This window comes from Rhinoraja longicauda, chromosome 8 (genome assembly GCF_053455715.1).
Source record: "Rhinoraja longicauda isolate Sanriku21f chromosome 8, sRhiLon1.1, whole genome shotgun sequence".
Classification (NCBI taxonomy): Eukaryota; Metazoa; Chordata; class Chondrichthyes; order Rajiformes; family Arhynchobatidae; genus Rhinoraja; species Rhinoraja longicauda.
In genome coordinates, this window is record NC_135960.1 from 27,926,853 (window position 1) to 27,945,935 (window position 19,083).

Consider the following 19,083-nt stretch of genomic DNA (forward strand, 5'->3'; position numbering starts at 1 on the left):
ATATGTGAGTGAAATAAACCAGAGCAAAAAGAGACTACAGACTTTTGGTTATTGAGTAAACCTGCTATTCGCGGAAAAAAAGCTGTTTTTATGTCTGGCTGTGGCTGCTTTGACAATCTGGAGTCGCCTTTCAGAGGGAAGTGCTTCAAAGAGTTTGTGGCCAGGGTGAGATGGGTCAGAGATGATCTTGCCTGTTCACTTCCTGGCTCTTGCAGTGTACAGTTCATCAATGGGGGCAAGGTTGCAGCCAACAACCTTCTCAGCTGATCGAACAATCCGTTGCAGCCTCTGGATGTTGTGCTTGGTGGCTGAGCCAAACCAGACCATGATGGAGAAGGTGAGGATGGACTCAATGATAGCAGTATAGAATTGGGCCATCATTGCCTGTGGCAGATTGTGTTTCCTCAGTTGCCGCAGGAAGTACATCCTCTGTTCGAACTTTTTCACTGTGGAGTCGATGGTGGCCCCCCATTTAAGGTCCCTGGAGATGATGGTTCCAAGGAACTTAAATATGGGAGAATACAATGGAAGAAACATCAGAAGCAAGACACTTGATGGGTGCAGTTCAAAAAACATGGCATAAATAAATATTAGGAATTGACATGGCAGATGCACAGAGGGTTTTGTCCAGAGTAGGGGAGTCTTGGATATACTTTTGTGAACAGAAAAGGCTTACATTATATAATTAACACTTCGAATATGGAAGAAATTATCAATGTTAATTTGTCTTAAGGGAAAAAAAATCTATTAAAAATACCTTTAACAGTTCTTTACAGGTGGCTTCTGGCAAACAGTCTATGTCTTCTACTTTAGCACTGTTGAGTTTTTTGTTCACACAGCAGCCACTGCTTAAAAAGTGGAATTCAAGAGATCGTAAATAAAATATTGATTGTAAAAACAGATACAATATTTTGTCTGATAACCAGACAATGATACATAAGATTTAAAACCAAGAATACTGAAATACAAAGTCTCAGCAAAGCAGAGCCACACTGTTCTCATCAAAAGATATAAAAGGTGTGGGTGGGGGGGGGGGAGTGGATCAAAAGCCAGGGCTCTAAACAACCAGGAAGATGGTGGAAGCCAGGGATGGGTCGGCAGGTCATTCCTTTCACCATCAGTTTACATTTTATATATATATATTTTTTAAATTTCTGGCACTCCATGGTGCTTTAGACACACAGGAGGGGTATCATTAGCAGGCCAAGGATGTATTGTTTCATTATAATTTTGGTCCAGAAAAACAAATAACCCAGCAAGGCTCTGGAACCGAGGGTGCCGGAAAATTGGTGTTCAACCTGAACTCCCTTTTCTTTCCTAATCTAGCAAGCCAAACCTCTCAGTTGTTCTGGGAGGTTATTCCACATCAGCATACCACAACCTCGACTTCAACATCTTCCCCGGAATATCCTCAACCATACTTTTGTTATCATTGGGCAATGTTTTTGAACTGTTCAAGGAATATGCATGTTACTGGCACAGTTGACATTTATTGTCCCTCAATATTTGCCACTGAACTCGGGAGCAATCGAGAGTCATCTTCAATGATAATATGGATTCACAAAAAGGTCAGAATTGGCAGATGGCAGATTCTTTCCCTGATCGGTATTAATGAACCAGATAGGTTTTTTACAACAATTCAATAATTTCATGAGTATTTTTGCTGCAACTGGTTATTTTTATTAATTCTAGATTAACATATTTATTGGATTTAAATTCCCTAGTTTATTTGTATAGCACATTTAAAAACAACCCACATTGACCAAAGTGCTGTACATCAGTTCAGGTACTAAAAAACAAACATACAATGGCACACAAACATAACAGCACATACATAAACAGTTTACAGCGTCCCCTCAGAGGGCCTCAAACGCTAGGGAGTAGAAATAGGTTTTGAGCCTGGACTTAAAGGAGTCAAAGGAGGGGGCAGTTCTGATGGGGAGAGGGATGCTGTTCCACAGTCTTGGAGCTGCAACCGCAAAAGCGCGGTCACCCCTGAGCTTAAGCCTAGACCATGGGATAGTGAGTAGCCCCAAATCGGCTGACCTGAGGGACCTGGAGATAGAGTGGTGGGTTAGAAGATTTTTGATATGGTGGGGGGGGGGGCAAGCCCGTTTAGGGCTTTGTATGTGAATAGGAGCTTGAAGTTGATTCTGTACCGTACTGGGAGCCAGTGGAGAGAGGCCAGAATCGGGGTGATGTGGTCCCTTTTACGGGTACCCGTCAGGAGTCCCGCTACGGCGTTTTGGACCAATTGCAGGCGGGACAGGGATGATTGGCTGATCCCAGTGTATAGGGAGTTGCAGTAGTCTAGGTGGGAGGAAATGAATGCGTGAAAGTTGAACTCGTGTTTCAGGATCGACAGATCTGTACCCTAGTTCAAGCATGGCCACTTGACAATTCTAATATATACGTCCAATGAGTCTCTTCCATCACAAATTCTGTAAACCAACATTTTGTCCTTGTCCATGAAACCATAAACTCAAGTACATTAACAAGGACAGCTACATTTCTTGAATCAACCATGATACAACCTTTGTCATATGAGGAAAGAGGAACATTAGCAAAGGTGAACTGCAGCAGGATTAAATTGGAATTTGGAAGAATTTAAAAATATAGTTTTGAGTCAAAGAGAAGCAGAGAACACAGCCTTAAAGCACATGCTTATACCAGAAAATAAATCTGAAATATCTTATACTCTTTCATCAGTGCTAAACATTACTCGCTGGAATTTAGAAGGCTGAGGGGGGATCTTATAGAAACATATAAAATTCTTAAGGGTTGGAGAGGCTAGATGCGGGAAGATTGTTCCCGATGTTGGGGGAGTCCAGAACCAGGGGTCACAGCTTAAGGATAAGGGGGAAGTCTTTTAGGACCGAGATGAGAAAACATTTCTTCACACAGAGAGTGGTGAGTCTGTGGAATTCTCTGCCACAGAAGGTAGTTGAGGCCAGTTCATTGGCTATATTTAAGAGGGAGTTAGATGTGGCCCTTGTGGCTAAAGGGATCAGGGGGTATGGAGAGAAGGCAAGTAAGTACAGGTTACTGAGCTGGATGATCAGCCATGATCATATTGAATGGCGGTGCAGGCTCGAAGGTCCGAATGGCCTACTCTTGCACCTATTTTCTATGTTTCTATACCCTTGATCTCCAGGATAAAGATCCACAGATGTATTATTTAATTGCTTTTCTTTTAAACAGAAATTATATTAACTGTAGAAAAATCTGAACATATTGGCTTGTGTCAGAATGCCACAGCCAAGTATTTATTAGGCTCCCATGTCCCATGTTACTGAAAACTTTCACAATTTCATTGGTCACTCATATTAACTAGGATAAAGTTTGCAATGAAGTTTAAACAGTATGGACCCAAAAAGCAGAGGTGGTGGTGCAGATATAGGGCAAGGAAAATATGAAATGAGACAGGAAAGCAGAAAATGTTGGAAATATTCAGTAGCCATCTCGAGAGAGAAATAGTTAATATTTCAGACTGATGACATTTCAACAGAATTGATGAAAAGTTATTATCCAAAAATATTCATTCTCTTTTCTCTCCCCATACATGCTGTCTGACCTCAGTATTTCCAACATTTTCTATATCTCTGTCCATCTGCAGTTTTATTTGAGGACTTGGCCTCCTTTGTACTTAAAGGAAATTAAAATTTCTTTTGAAATTACAAGTGGTAGAAATTCTATTTAAAAGTATATTTCTCAGTTATTACAGGTAATATCAATGATCAAGGAAATACTTATTTTACCTGCTTTTCAATGCTTGTTTCTGATTTTGATTGTTCTGCAAAGTGTGATTTTTAAAGTTTGTTTCCAATAAATGTTCTTCACAGGCCTAAAAGAAACATCACCTTCTTAACAGAAAGTAGATCAAGAGTCAAGAGTGTTTTATTGTCATACATCCCAAAATGTAACAATTAAATTCTTATTTGGATCAGCACAACAGATATTTAAACAAAGTAAATAAAGTAAACCTAAAAAGTAGAAATGATAATATTTAACCAATATGCATCTCCAGTTTAGGATACTGCATTCAGGGATCACTAGGTAGTCTCCCCTACACTGGAGAAACCAAACACATTGAATGACTGCTTTCCTTAGCTCTTCAATGCAGAGTACAAGGGCGACCTTGATGTTTTTCAATGCCCATCACTGTACTTATGCATCCATCGCTGTCCTCTGTGTCTTTGATCTTTTCTACTGTTCCAATTCTACTGACACAAGTTAAAGAAAAATCTATTTTTCTGACTAGACTGGATAGTTCTGTGAGATGCAAATGTGAGTGCTCACAATCACGATGCCAGAGACAAAGTCGTAGAAACAAGACAAGTTTATTCACGAGTCTGCAGAGCCAGGTGCCTCTCCAAACCGAGACACACCGAGACAAAGACAGTGCCTTCTCTTTATACAATACAACTTCGTTGAATCCCCCTCCCCTTTGCTGAATCCCCCTCCCCTTCGGGCTCCTTCCAATCAGAGCGCTGAGGTGCACAATCTTCTGTACCGCCCCGGGTACCCCCCAGATCATACATTGCATGTGCATGGTAATTAGCAGTTTCCCCATCAGTGGCGTATTTGTAATATTCATTTACCTCATTGAGCAAGCGCAGTAGTTATTCACATGACCCATAGTTATCCTCATGACTCATTTCAACCCTTTCCTGCCGCTTAGACACTCTCTTAAATTTACGGCTGTCCGTACAGCCTGTCTCTGTCCCTGTACCACATTATCAGTGCCCTAACGAACTCGGTGGTAGTTTAATCATCCTGTCCCTGACGGTTTAATAGTCCTGTCCCTGGTGGTTTAATCATCCTGTTTCTCACAGTTCTGATGAAAAGTCATCAACATGTAACATTAATCCAGTTGGTATCTCTCTGCAGATTCTGCTCAAGCTGTTGGGTATTTCCAGAATTCTTATTTCAGATTTCCAGCAACTGTAGTATTCTCACTTAACTTCAGCATTGTTTATTTTCTCCCTCTCTTCTAATTTTGTTCATCTCCTTCCATTAACATCTCTTCCAGACAGATAGCCTGCTAATCAACTTTCATCACATTCTCTCAGATGGCTTCGCCAGTGTCTCTTGGGGCTCAAAGTTGATGAATCCTGCTGATTCAGATGTGGATCCCTGCTAATTGGGGGACCAATCTGACACCTCTTTCCCACTTAAAATCTACCTCCTCCAGCACAATCAGGGTGGCTGTGGGCATGAGTACAATGGACATTCCCTTCCACTCCACCCTCCCTCTTCTCTGCAACTTAAACATGCCTGTTTTTTACTTTTACCTGTTCCAATGAAAGGCATTGACCGGAAATGTTTCTCTGCAGATGTTGCCTGAAATGCTGGGTATTTCCCATTTTTACTACTAAAATCATTTTAAAAATGGAGGGCATAGTTAGGAAAGAAGAAATCCTTCTTTGCAGGTTATCATATCCTAAAAGGATAATTGGGGCAAAGTCAATTCTAAACTTTTTATAAGTGAATCTGTTATATGTGATGTGGAAAAAAGGGTTCCCAGAAAGTCAAAGAAAATCTGTCATCTAATCGTATCCTAGACCAAATCTCCTTTTAACTAATTGTTCCACAATCCTGCTATTTTAATTGATCAAATACACTTTAAGCAAAATATTCACCCACAGGATTATTGTTAATTTTTCAGCTTAAATGCATGAATATGATGCAATTATTTGTTAACTGTTAATTTAACCTATTGTAAAAAAAAAAATTTTCTCCAGGTCATACCATTTCCCATTTGTCATCTTCTGGAATTTCACGTGGAATTAAGTATTTTCTGATGTTTATGGATTCCCCTTTTTGGGCACTGGGAACATTTTCAATCTTTTTGTGATCACTATATAAATAAAATAAACAATTTCAAATGATTCATTTTCATTCAACAAGACCATGGGTGATGGATCAGTAACTCATATCTACTTTCCTACGCAGCCTGATTACCATTTATTATAAACTAGACGACCCATTGGGTCCAAACCTCTCCTGCACCATGGGACCCGGCAACCCCTGTCCCGACTGCCGACCCGTGGACCCATTGCCGGCTGGAGAATCCTGCAGGCCCGGCAACCCTCCCCCAACTGATGACCCGTTACCAGCCGGGGAGTCTACCCCGGGGCTGGGTGAGGGGGGAGAGGAAAGGGGAGAGGGAGCCACTCACCCTGGCCCTGGATGACCATCGAGGCGGCCAGCAGCAGGAGAGCGGCCGCAAGGCGCTGCTGCATGTTCATCCTGCCGGCGGCCATCTTCTTTCACCCTCTGCCGCCACACTGCACCATGGGATGAAGGTCAGGCGCGGGGCATGCCGGGACGGGCGCCGGTCCTCCCGGCGCTGCTGCGCAGGGGGGGGGGGGTGGGAAGCGCATTTATTAAAGTTTATTAAGTTAATTACTTTTAAAATGTAACAAAACTTTATCAATGCACACCGCAGACGAATGGCGAGTAAGGTGGGCCTAAAATTGTTGCGCTATCGTGTACCGTTTTGGCTGTATTTCGGGAACATACCTATATACAAATGTATACACATACAAGATGAGACTTTTAGTAATATAATAATATAGATATTCATTTTCAGGATCTCAGTTTCACTGAAAGGCCAGCATTGATTGCCCATCCCTGACTACTATTCAATTGCTGCTGTCATTCTGGCGAAGCTGCTGTGACTGGTTAAAGAGTTCCATGGTTTCAGTCCAGTGATGAGGAATGACCATGTATTTTTAAGTGTGGATGGTGTGTTAGAAGGGGACCAACAAATGGCAGTATTCTATGTGCCTACTGCCCTTGCCCGTATTAGTAGTAGAGGTTACAGGTATTGGATATGCAGTTAAGGTAGCCTGGGTGAGTATTTGCAGCGTATTTTGCAGATGATTCAACACTGTATCTACAGTAGAAGGGTGGTGGAGGGTATCAATTTTTATAGTGGCTGATGGAATACCAAATAAACAAGCAGTTCATTCTGGATGCTGTCAAATTTCTTGGGAATTGTTAGTATGGCACTCATCCAGGCAAGTGGAGAGTATTCCTTCATAATTCTGATCTGTGTTTTATAGATGGAAGGAAAGCCTTGGAGCATCAGGTGAAGAGTTACGAGTTACTTGCAGTAAGATTCACTATGCAGTAAGAAACACTATGGTGTTTCTGATCTAGTTCAGTTTCTAGTCAGTGGTCGTCATCAGGATCAGGTGGGGTACTTAATGATGATAAAGCCATTCTTTATCATACAAGGTATGGAAAGCTGAAGTCCCACACACCAGGTTCAGGAACAGCTATTTTCCCACAACTATCAGATACTTGAACCAACCTGCTCAACCTTAATGTACCTTGACCACAGACACTACGGTCCACCTCTTGGATTACCATGTTCCTCTAATTTCCATCAAATATTTCATCATTTTCTGTCATTGAATTCTCCTTTATACTTTATGCATTCACCCACATCTTCCAGCTTCAAAGAAAAGTCTTTGACTGAAATATTAACTTCCTCATTCCAGAGGTTTTCAGAATTTTGTTTTTATTTCCTACAAATTTTTACATCATACCCTATTTTTGGAGCAAACAAACGCATTCTTCTGATGAGTGTGCAAAGATTTGCCTGAAGCAAGAAACTATGTACTGGTCATCATAATGAGCACTGGAAGAATACACAACTCATAATAACGAGGAGAACAGTAGAATTAAATGTGCTTTCAAGATACAATAAATAATGTAAAGTATTGCCATGGATCAACAGAATTTTTCTCACTACTCAATAGTTGCAAACAATAAGTTTGCACAAGTCTGCAAGACTGTCCCAAATATTGTAATTTTATTTGCAGCATTATCAAATAGTGTAAGAAATATACTTCATAGTTGATACATTAAACTAATAATGCTAAAATAAATGATCACATTATTACTCAAGAGATCTTGATATATTGCTTTTCCGATATTACAAGAGTGATAAAAATTCAAAAATATTTAACTTAGAATATGGAGAAAAATATTTATCTTAATACCCTAGCAAAATATCAGGTTTAATAGCAGCCAGCAGAAGTAGCAAAATGCCTGTATAGGCAACAATAATAAACATGGCCTCCTATTTTTGTGTAAGGTATAATTCAAATGGTCACTGGAGGGAGAAACAAGACAATCTTTACTATGAAGCTCTGTTTATGCATCATATTTCCTACATCTTCTGCTCCTCTAAAATCAGTTTGTGCAACAAAGGATGTGTAGTTAAAATTTCAATGTTCCTCTACCAGAAATCCAAAGGTTTGGCATCCAGCTCACGTGATGTCTGCTATACCCTCTTCCCACTCATGGTGTCCCAGATCTATGTTATTTTTCCACTGTAGGGGATCCTGGTTCTTGTGCTTCCTTTCATTGGAAAATTTATATAATATTGAATAACATAAAAAATGAATTCAAAGTATATTGGGGTATTAATATAATCGACATCCAATAAATTGAAAAGCTTGCCAGTCTGGCACCATCAATGTCCCCAGCATGTCAGATTACAGCAGTTTTACAGTGCATGTTAGCATATATACAATCAGTATAAAGTGATAAGATTTGAATAGTTTACCTCAACTCCTGTGGTAAGCAACTAGTTTGAGTTTTGTGGGTATCGACTGCTTCAAACCATCTGCAGAGATCAGAAAAAGTTTGGCCGTTTATTTTAGATCTTGGGAATTACAATTGCATAGGCACATCACAGAAGGGTGTAAATGCACTAGGGCAATAGTAGCAAGGAATTTAAACTTTCCCATTAATGGCTGGGATTTCCTTGGTGCAAGGAAGCTCAAATGGGGAACAATTTGTAAAATGCTCTCAAGATGGTTTTCTGAAACAATAAGTGGATCGTCTAACAGGGAAGATCTTGTATTTCACCTTATCTTTGGGAGTGAGTACAAGCAAGTGATTGAAGTGTCTGAAATAACTGTTTGGAAAAAGCGTCAATGATTCTGTAAGCTTCAAATTGATGCGGAAAAGATTAAATAGATCTTCAAGTTAAGATGCTAAACTAGGAAAAGGCAGATTTCTGTAATGCAAGGCAGGACTTGGGAGAGATAGACCCGGAATAGTTGAAAGAGGAGAAAAAACATCTGATTAGTGGAGTCATTTAATAGCAAGATAGCAGGAATTCAAGTCAGCATGTCTCAAAACGGGTAAGGGACAAAGATGATGAGTGTCGGAAACTTGTTTGACAAAGGATATTGAAGGTTTGATCAGGTAAAAGGGAGCACATGTCAGGTATAAGACATTGTAAATCTTGAGTAAATGATATGCCAAAGGATAAAGGAGAAATTAGGAAGGCAAAAAAGAACCATGAATTGTTCCATGACCTGGACAAGTAGGGTTAAGGAAGATTTTAAAACTTCTTGTACATATATTAGATCAAAAGGGCATCTAAGGAAAGAAAAGGTCCAGTCAGGAACCAGGGGAGTAATTAAGCATGGTGCCAGCTGATATGAGTGAGAATGTCATTGGTCTTCACCAGGGAGACAGATCTGGAGAATGGAGATTTATGGGAGGAGTGCAATGAAACTCTGGAGCACATCGGTATAAGGACAAAATACTAGAAATATTGAAGTACATTGGTATAGGTAAATCCCAAAGGTCTGACAGGATCCACCCCTCAGTGCCAAAGGAAGCAAGGGTGAAGATTGCCTGTACTCTGATGGAAATGCTTGCATTCTCTTTAGTCACTTGTGAAGTACCAGAGACCAGAGAACACCCAATATTTAGTTTAGTTTATTATTGTCATGTGTACCGAGGTACGGTGAAGTGTTTTTCTTGCGTTCTATCCAGTCAGCGAAAATACTATACATGATTACAATCAAGCCGTCTACAGTGTACAGATACAGGATAAGGGGTATAATGTTGAGTGCAAGATAAAGCCCAGTAAAGTCCAATAAAAATAATTCGATGGTCTCCAATGAGGTAGATTTGAGGTTAGGACTGCTCTCTAGTTGGTGAGAGGATGGTTCATTTGCTTGATAACAGCTAGTCCCTTTATTCAAAAAAGGCTGTAGGGATGACCCTGAAAACTACAGAGCCAGTGAGAATTACATCAGTGGTAGAGGAGTTATTGGAGGTGATTCTCAGGAACAGGATTAATGTTCACTTGGAAAAGAAGGGGCTGTTTAGGAGTTGGTGTGGTTTTGTGCAGGGGAGATCATGTCTCACAAATCCAATCAAGTTTTTTTCTGAGGAGGAAACTAAGAAAATTGACGAAGGCAGGGCTGTAGACATATAAGATAATTAGGGGATTGGACACATTAGAGGCAGATAACATGTTCCCAATGTTGGGGGAGTCCAGAACAAGGGGCCACAGTTTGAGAATAAGGGGTAGGCCATTTAGAACGGAGATGAGGAAGAACTTTTTCAGTCAGAGGGTGGTGAAGGTGTGGAATTCTCTGCCTCAGAAGGCAGTGGAGGCCAGTTCGTTGGATGCTTTCAAGAGAGAGCTGGATAGAGCTCTTAAGGATAGCGGAGTGAGGGGGTATGGGGAGAAGGCAGGAACGGGGTACTGATTGAGAGTGATCAGCCATGATCGCATTGAATGGCGGTGCTGGCTCGAAGGGCTGAATGGCCTACTCCTGCACCTATTGTCTATTGTCTATTGTCTATTGACATGCTTAGACTCTAGCAAGGCTTTTGACAACGTCCCATGTGGTAAGCTGATCCAGAAGACATGTTGGTAAACTGGAATGCAAAATTGCCTTGGTGATATAAAATCAAGTTTTACTGATTGGAAATCTGTAACAAGTGGTGTATTGCAGGGATCAGTATTGGGACCTCTTGTTTGTAACACATGCAAGTGACTTGAATGAGAACATAGATGGTACAATTGGTAAGTTTGTAGATGACATGAAAATTGACAAGGGTCATAGATAGCACAAAAGTCTGTCCAAGAATGTAGTGGACACAGATCAGCTGGAAAGTTGATGGTGGCAGATATAATTTAATCCAGACAAGTCTGAGATATTGTGCTTTGGAAGGTTAAATTCTGGTAGGATATATAGAGTAAACGGGAGGAAGTTTAAGAGTGTTGATATACAGTCAGACCTTGAAGTACAAGTCCAGAACTCCTTCAAAGTAGAGACAAAGGAGGATAACGTAATGAAGGCATTTAATATGCTAGTGTGCATAGAGGAGGAGAGGAATGAAATTTAAAAGAGGTCTAAGGGGCTAATTTTTATCGCACAGAGGATGGTGAATATCTGGCTACACAGCAGGCAAATGAGATTAGCATAGATGGGCATCACAGTCGGCATGGACAAAGGGGACCAAAATGGTCTGTTTCTATGCTGTACATTTATATGATTCTATTATCTTTACTCAACTCTCACTAGACCAAGGTTTGATTCTTACTGTTTGTTGGGCCTGGTATGCGTTCTGGTGGTTTGCTCAAGTAACTTGCATCTTTCAATGCATTTTTCTTCTTCAGTCACAACCATGCACAACTTTTTCTGCAATTGCACAATAGTCTTCTCTTGCTCATACAATTTCTGTTCCAATTCATCACAATATACCTAATGGGAACAAAATTCTCATTACATACTAAAATACAACCTTAACTAATATTGCAAAATAATATTCAATTTTGAATCAGTCTGTCATATATAACAGCATTGTAGTACAATAATTTATTTTAATTGCTTATATAATATGACAATATTTGAAGCAAGTGTTAAAACTAATTTGTCACACACACTACAAGTTCTGAAACTAGTTAACCAGGAACAATTACCAATATTTACGACAAAAAAAAATTGTTAAATGTATCTTCGTCAGAACAGAATTTGTATCAAACCGAAAATATGTGCTAATTTATTAAAATAGTTTAAAAATATTTAACACTCATCTGGTATTTCATAATTTAGCAAAGGGTGCCTCCAACTAATAATTACTTTTAATCGAAAGATTAGAAAACAACATTATCAAATGACTTTATTCACTTAATCATTCCATTCCTTACTTTAATTTTCATTAGGTAAACAGTTAACAAGTGCACAGCTATGAAAACAAAGGTCACGTGTAACAGATGTCATGGATAATAATGGATTTATTTTTGATGTCCAGTAACCACAGTGTTTTCATTTATTTAAATTTATGTACATTTTTTAAAAATTACGAGACACCAATTAATGCAGTCTAAATCTCTGCCGAACTAGTCTTAACTGTAGTGGTAGCAAAGATTGGAGGGGAATAACATTTACTATTGTTTAAACTGAGTAATTGTTTAAACTGAGTAATTATAGTACGTTGGTTTAAATTTAGTGGTGAGCAAATCAATTCTGAAGGACAGCAAACATTTTTCATTTAGAAAAGCATAGATTAATCAAAAATATTCAGCATGGATTGTTAATGTATTTGTTCATTGTACTTTGTTAATTGGTAATTGTATTTGATTAACATGATTATATTTTTGAGAATGTAGCAAGAAAATGACAGGATGCTTCCTTTCATGTAACGGGACATAGAACATAACTGCAGAAAGCTTTTACTCAATAATATGCAAGACAATAACCACAGCTGGAGAATTGCACACAGTTGTAGTCAACAAATTAATGGAAAGATATGACTGCAGTGCAAACATTCTTGCTAGAATTGGAAAATATTGGCTATGGGAGAAGATTGAATAGGCTGAGTTTGTTTTCTTTCAGGATGGTGAGGGTGAGGGAAGGTTAGATTTAAATGCATAAATATGAAAAGCTTGAATGGAACAAATATGAATGACATATTTGTTAAGAGGATATACCTAGTTAATTTTACACTTTGGAACTACAAGGTGCTCCATGTGTACTTGGAGCTACACATGTTACTACTAGAGCAGCTTGGCTAAACAGCACAGTTAGCTCTGCAGCATAGTTGTTAGCCATATACCTGGAGTGTTTTGGGGCTCACAACTTCTGCTGTTAATTGAAGGTTGAAATCAGTTAAACCCTTGTTATGCCTGGCTGCAGATGAAAGATGATAACGTACTTAATGCACTCCTTCAGTTTGTTACTCAAATGGCCACCACTAATCATGACTGGAACATGCAGGACTGACTACATCAGGCCTTGACTACATCAATTGAGTGTAATGCCAACCATTAGACTTGACGTGACTTAATTGTTAAATGGCCAAAAAGTCACTTGGCTAGAAAAAGTTACCATTTCAGATCTATCGCTTTTCAAGATTGTCAACAAATTAGAAATAAACATGCTTGTTCTTTCACAGGTGCTTCTCGAGCTGCTTTGTTTCTCCACCATATTTGTCCTGAATTCCATTTGACAGGACTTTTTTCGTTTAGTTGTACAAAACCAAAATTAAGAGGCAGCAGGCATTGCTAGTAGGGCCCAATAAACTGCCCATCCCGAGGTGTTGCAAAGGTAAAATTGTCTATGTGGAGGAAGGAACTGCAGATGCAGGTTTAAACCGAAGATGGACCCAAAAAACTGGAGTAACTCAGCGTGTCCGGCAGCATCTCTGGATAAAAGGAAAAGGTGACATTTTGAGTCAAGACCCTTCTTCAGACTGAGAGTCAGGAGAGGCTTGCTAAACAGCTTGAACACTTTCTTGGTTTTACTGCTTCCATAATTAGTTGCTTTCAAAAAATGATCACAGGATCATAAGAGAAATTGTTATTAGATTTATGTACTATAATGAACTACCATGGAGAACATAAAATAAAAATTACCATTTTAGATAGACTTATTACCTGTATATCTTGATTATCATGTTTCAGTTGTTCAAGTTGATTTTGGTGTTGACAACACTGCACATAGTAGTCATCCTGCACCTCCGGACTCTCTGACTTAACAGTGTCATGGACTTGCTTCAGGTCTGACATGCAGAATTTTTCCACAGAAGTTCTGCTCTGCTGCTGACTTACGTCCTTTCTACAATAGTAATTATGTGTTTCAAAAGCACAATAAAAGCAAAAAAGAAGCAACATCCAAGTTTAATTTATGAACCTATGAAAAAATGTTAACACCAAGTTACTTTATGCAGGCTATATTGTCCTGCAGGTATCTGACAATGTCTATCAGAGCCAATCATGCTACTTGGTTTAAAGGACTATATAAATATATCAAATTGGCTGTAAACAAGCTGACCTGCCATTCAAGTCAAAAAGAGTAAATTCAACATCAGCACAAGACTGATCCTGACATCAGGCACTAAATAAAATTAAATACACAATTTGAAAAAAACATATGTAAAGTCTTTGACCAAAGGTAAAAATATTTTACAGGTCTCAGATTAGTTCTTCGTGCTAGTTAGGTAGTGGGAATAACTTTGGAAACTAATATACATCTTAGATTCACAGACCAGCCAACTGTACATGTTCACTGTCACAATGCAGTATTATAGACAGGTAAACACAAAGTATTTAGTAAGTACACATGCAACACATTAATAATAGTATTTGTGAAAGTCAAGAAGGCTTCTTACTTCAGTTTCTTATTAGACTGGACAAGATCCCAGATCAATGCCTGACGTCGCTCAGTGTCTTTTATAAGACTCTTCACTACCTCTCTAATTTCCATAGCTGACTCTTTATCTAGAAGGATTGCATCTATAATAGTTCAAAAGGGTACAATTAGTAATAAAAGAAAATACTTTTTGGAAAAATAGATCAATTCCTACACAACATTATAAATGTTAAATATTTTGGGATTATCAGCAGGCTAAAAGGGAGGAGGGACGGAAAGAGAGGGGATGCAAGGGTTACTTGAAGTTAGAGAAATCAATATACATTCCACTGGGTTGTAAGCTGCCCAAGAGAAATAAACATAGCACAAAAAGTAAGGCAATTTGTGTTTGGTAGATTATTTCTTTGTTGTAACAATGCTTCTTGGCAATAAATCTTATACCGTTGGAAAGCCTGTTTAATTCCCTTTTAAATGGTGCCACATTTGTAAGGAACATGCATTTGTGGGATGAGCAGCAGAGCTGAGTATGTGGGTTGCGCCCATGAAAAATCTGCCAAATCTTCTCTGCCAATGCCAAACAGCTTATTCTGCCATTGACTCTTGTTCGGTGTTGTTTGGTGGATTGGATGATTGAAGTCTGAAGAAACAAGACATATTGGCAATTTAACAATTTATTCATTTAATAAACAGGAGCCTCAGTAGCGTGTGGAAGAACCATACACAGCCACAACAGCCTGGCACCTCCTCCTCATGCTGGTCACCAGCCTGGTCACACACTGTTGTGGGATAGCATCCCATTCTTCAACCAGCATTTGTCGCAAGTCAGCCAACGTGGTTGTGTTGGTCACTCTGGCACGAACAGCATGCCCAAGCTGATCCCACAAGTGTTCAATGGGGTTGAAGTCAGGACTGCTGGCAGGCCATTCCATCCTCTCCACTCCCAAATTTTGGAGGTAGTCTCTGAGAAACCCTGCTCTGTGGGGGCGAGCATTGTCATCTTGAAGGATAAAGTTCGGTCCCAGACTGTGGAGATATGGGATTGCCACTGGTTGCAGAATCTCATCTCGATATCTCTCTGCATTGAGATTGCCTCCAATGATGACAAGCCTCGTTTTTCCAGTGAGGGAGATGCCGCCCCACACCATCACACTGCCTCCACCAAAAGATGTTACTCTATCGGTGCAGCAATCAGCATAGCATTCTCCGCGTCTTCTCCACACTTTGACCCTATGATCCAACTGCCGTAGGCAAAATCTGGACTCATCGCTGAACATAACGTTCCTCCACATGTTCAGGTTCCAGTGCACGTGTTGCCTACACCAGCGCAAACAGGCCTGACGGTGAAGGGCAGTCATGGCAGGCCTCCTGGCAGCCCTATGAGACCGGAGATCGGCTGCGTGCAGTCTGTTCCGAATTGTCTGGGCAGAGAGCCGTCGGCCATATCGTCCTGCAAATCTTGACTGCAAATCTGTAGAAGACAGCCTACGGTTCCTAAGTGCTGACAGGGTGAGGAAACGGTCTTCTTTGGGTGTCGTCTTCTTGGGACGCCCACTGTCCCAAGAAGGCCGGTCTCTGACATCCCCCGTTATATGGAACTTGGCCTTCACTTTGGAGATGGTACTAGGGCTCACTCCAAATAATGCCGCAACTTGGTTTTGCGGAACACCAGCTTGAAGTTGCCCTATCGCACGGGCCCTATCCAGCTTAGTCAAACGTGGCATGCCGATTCTTGGAGCAGACACCTACTGACCACTGCAGCAGGGCCCATGCTCACAGATGCTGCCAATCAGGTGCTGCCAATCAGGCACCTGATTGTCAGCACCTGGGGGTACCAGAAGCTCAAACAAGAGTCAATAGCAACAGCAGAATAAGCTGTTTGGCATTGGCAGAGAAGATTTGGCAAATTTTTCATGGGCGCAACCCATATACTCAGCTCTGCTGCTCATCCCACAAATGCAAGTTCCTTACAAATGTGGCACCATTTAAAAGGGAAATAAACAGGCTTTCCAACGGTATAAGATTTATTGCCAAGAAGCATTGTTACAACAAAGAAATAATCTACCAAGCACAAATTTCCTTACTTTTTGTGCTATGTTTATGAGGTGCTGTTCCCCCAATTTACATATGGCCTCACTCTGACAATGGAGGAGACCCAGGACAGAAAGGTCAGTATGGGAATGGGAAGGGGAGTTAAAGTATTTGACAACCGGGAGATCCCCCAGGTCAAGGCGGACTGAGCGGAGGTGTTCAGCGAAATGATCGCCCAGTCTGCACTTGGTCTCGCCGATATATAAGAGTCTACACCTGGAATAGTAAATGAGGTGAGAAAAGGTGCATATAAAACCAATGCATCCTTCTCTCCCTTGATTTCTAATGCACTGAATATTAAACATTTAAAAGCAATTAATTGAAAGTTTTGTGTGGAAGAATTGAAAATCATGCAATTTGCTTGCTACTGAGCCCTACACTGACTTAATAAAACAGACATTGTTCAAGAGTTGAAACTAGCTTGCTAATTTCTTACTAAAGGTTACCAAGGAAATAAAATATATATGCCTTAACTAAAGAAACATACTACTTAACTTACACATATCAACAAGATTACTTAGTCATTTTTTAGATCAAACTTGCTATGTAAATAGAAACCAGGGCTTGCAGGAATTGCAGGGCTTGCACAAGCCTCAAACATAATGCCATTCAACAGCTTCGCCATCAACCTTGGTCATTGACACAGCATTTCCTGCTTTCCTTGGCTAACCAAGCTTAGGTATTCTATTATCTTAAGTACTAGTCAACGACTGTATCTAAAGACCAAATAGAAAATGAGTGTTAATCAAAAATAATTCAACTCATTTCATGGGATGCAAAGATATAAATGCATTTCTGACCAGGAAGTAATAGGTTTACACTTTAGGAATTCATTACTCTAGATGCCACAAAGGTGTGAACTCTTTCAAAAGTGAGATTGCACTTCTGTGTAGGAATAATTACTGTGCAAATTTTCACTGAGCATATGAACTTCATTTATTGTTCAACAGCCTTAAATAAATTAGGAACATTAATTTTCACAGCTCCCAGCCCCACACTTTAAAACATTGTTTGGATTTTTTTTTGAAAATAACAATAAAAAGTTTAAATTCTACTCACACATTCATAAAAAAACTATAATTACTCAAATTTGCGAGTGTACAACTTTAATTGAGGTAGACAGATGATGTTTCATGTCAAAACCTTGCAGGTGTTTTGATGCAGGGTCCCAACTTGAAACATTAAACATTTCTCTACCTCAATAGGGCCTGCCTGATCCACTGAGATTCTTGCTCCAAATTACAGCATCTGCAATCTTGTGTCTCCACAGATGATATAGTAGTATGCCCATCTACATTTAACATCAAAAATCATTTTCAATATTCTGTCATTTTGTGAAAGCACAGTCAGTAAAGAAAAACAGACAGAGATTCATTTTATAAGATGCCTCATTTTTCTTTAGTCCAACATGACTCAACAATAGACTTAATCTAAATATATTAAAAAACTCTCGTTTGTTTGTCTGTTTGTTCCTGAACTACAGCTAAAACGGTACACGATAGCGCGACAATTTTAGGGCCACCTTACTCACTGTCGTCCCTTTGGTGCTAATGGAAGAAGTTTCATTGAAATCGATGTTATATTTTTTAAGTTATTCACATTTTGAAGTTTAAATCTATCACCTAGGGAGAGAGAAGGAAGGGAGGTAGGATAAGGGGGATGGAGTGGGGGGGGAGGGGAAGGGGGAGAGGGAAGGGTGGGGAAGGGGGGAGGGGGAGGGCGGGAGGAGAGGGCGCTGCACCAATGTAGGAGAGGTTTGGGCCCAACAGGTCCACTTAGTCTAGTTAACAATATTTCTGCAAAACTAATGTGAACATAACAGCTTTCCAAGTATTGTAATCCAAATGCAGCCTAAGTTTACAGAAATCTAGCTTTCTTGATCTATCAGTTTTTCCTACTATTTTGGTTTTTGCTCTTCAGTGAAGCCATGAGCTGGATTGGTTTGAATCCATGGTGCTGAAGAAGGCCATTTAGGATCTGCCATTCTGTTTGTTCATGCTGGAGGATAAATTAGAACAATAGTGAATTAGATTTTTAAATATATTGGTAGGCACAAAACCTCGTGACCTGGTGTCGAGACAACAACCTTTCTCTTGATGTCAGCAAGACAAAGGAGATTGTGATTGAATTCAGGAAACGAAGCGGTACACATACCCAAGAATGCATAGACAGTGCTAAAGTGGAGATGGTTGAAAGCATCAAATTCCTGGGAGTAAATATCACCAACAACCTGTCCTGGACCACCCTTATTGAAGCAATGACCAAAAAAGCACGCTAACTCCTCTACATCCTTAGAAGGCTTAGGATGTTTGGCATGTCCCTAACAACCCTCACCAACTTCTACAGATGCTTTATAGAAAGCATTTTATTGGGATGCATCACAGCATGGTTTGGGAACAGCTCCATCCAAGACTAAGAAATTGCAGAGAATTGTGGACGTGGCTCAGACCATCCCACAAACCAACCTCCCTTCCATTGACCCCGTAAACATCTCACGTTGCTTTAGCATGGCCACCAGCATAATCAAGAATGCGACTCACCCCTAGCCATTCCCTTTTCTCCCCTCTCC

The 19,083-nt window shown here is 40.0% G+C and overlaps 1 protein-coding gene across 2 annotated transcripts in view; it reads right to left on the bottom strand.

Moving 5' to 3' along the window:
- Nucleotides 1-19,083, bottom strand: part of LOC144595797 (uncharacterized) — a 23,495-nt gene continuing 4,412 nt past the window's right edge. For both annotated transcript variants that reach the window (XM_078403471.1, XM_078403472.1), the window contains exons 4-12: nt 18,413-18,512; nt 14,446-14,569; nt 13,712-13,892; nt 11,377-11,537; nt 8,585-8,644; nt 5,752-5,860; nt 3,759-3,844; nt 758-848; nt 1-504 (exon numbers count right to left, since the gene is read on the bottom strand). In XM_078403471.1, the coding sequence (XP_078259597.1) occupies nt 196-504; nt 758-848; nt 3,759-3,844; nt 5,752-5,860; nt 8,585-8,644; nt 11,377-11,537; nt 13,712-13,892; nt 14,446-14,569; nt 18,413-18,512 (1,221 nt within the window). In that variant the 3' untranslated portion in view covers nt 1-195. The remainder of the gene's footprint in view (nt 505-757; nt 849-3,758; nt 3,845-5,751; nt 5,861-8,584; nt 8,645-11,376; nt 11,538-13,711; nt 13,893-14,445; nt 14,570-18,412; nt 18,513-19,083) is intronic.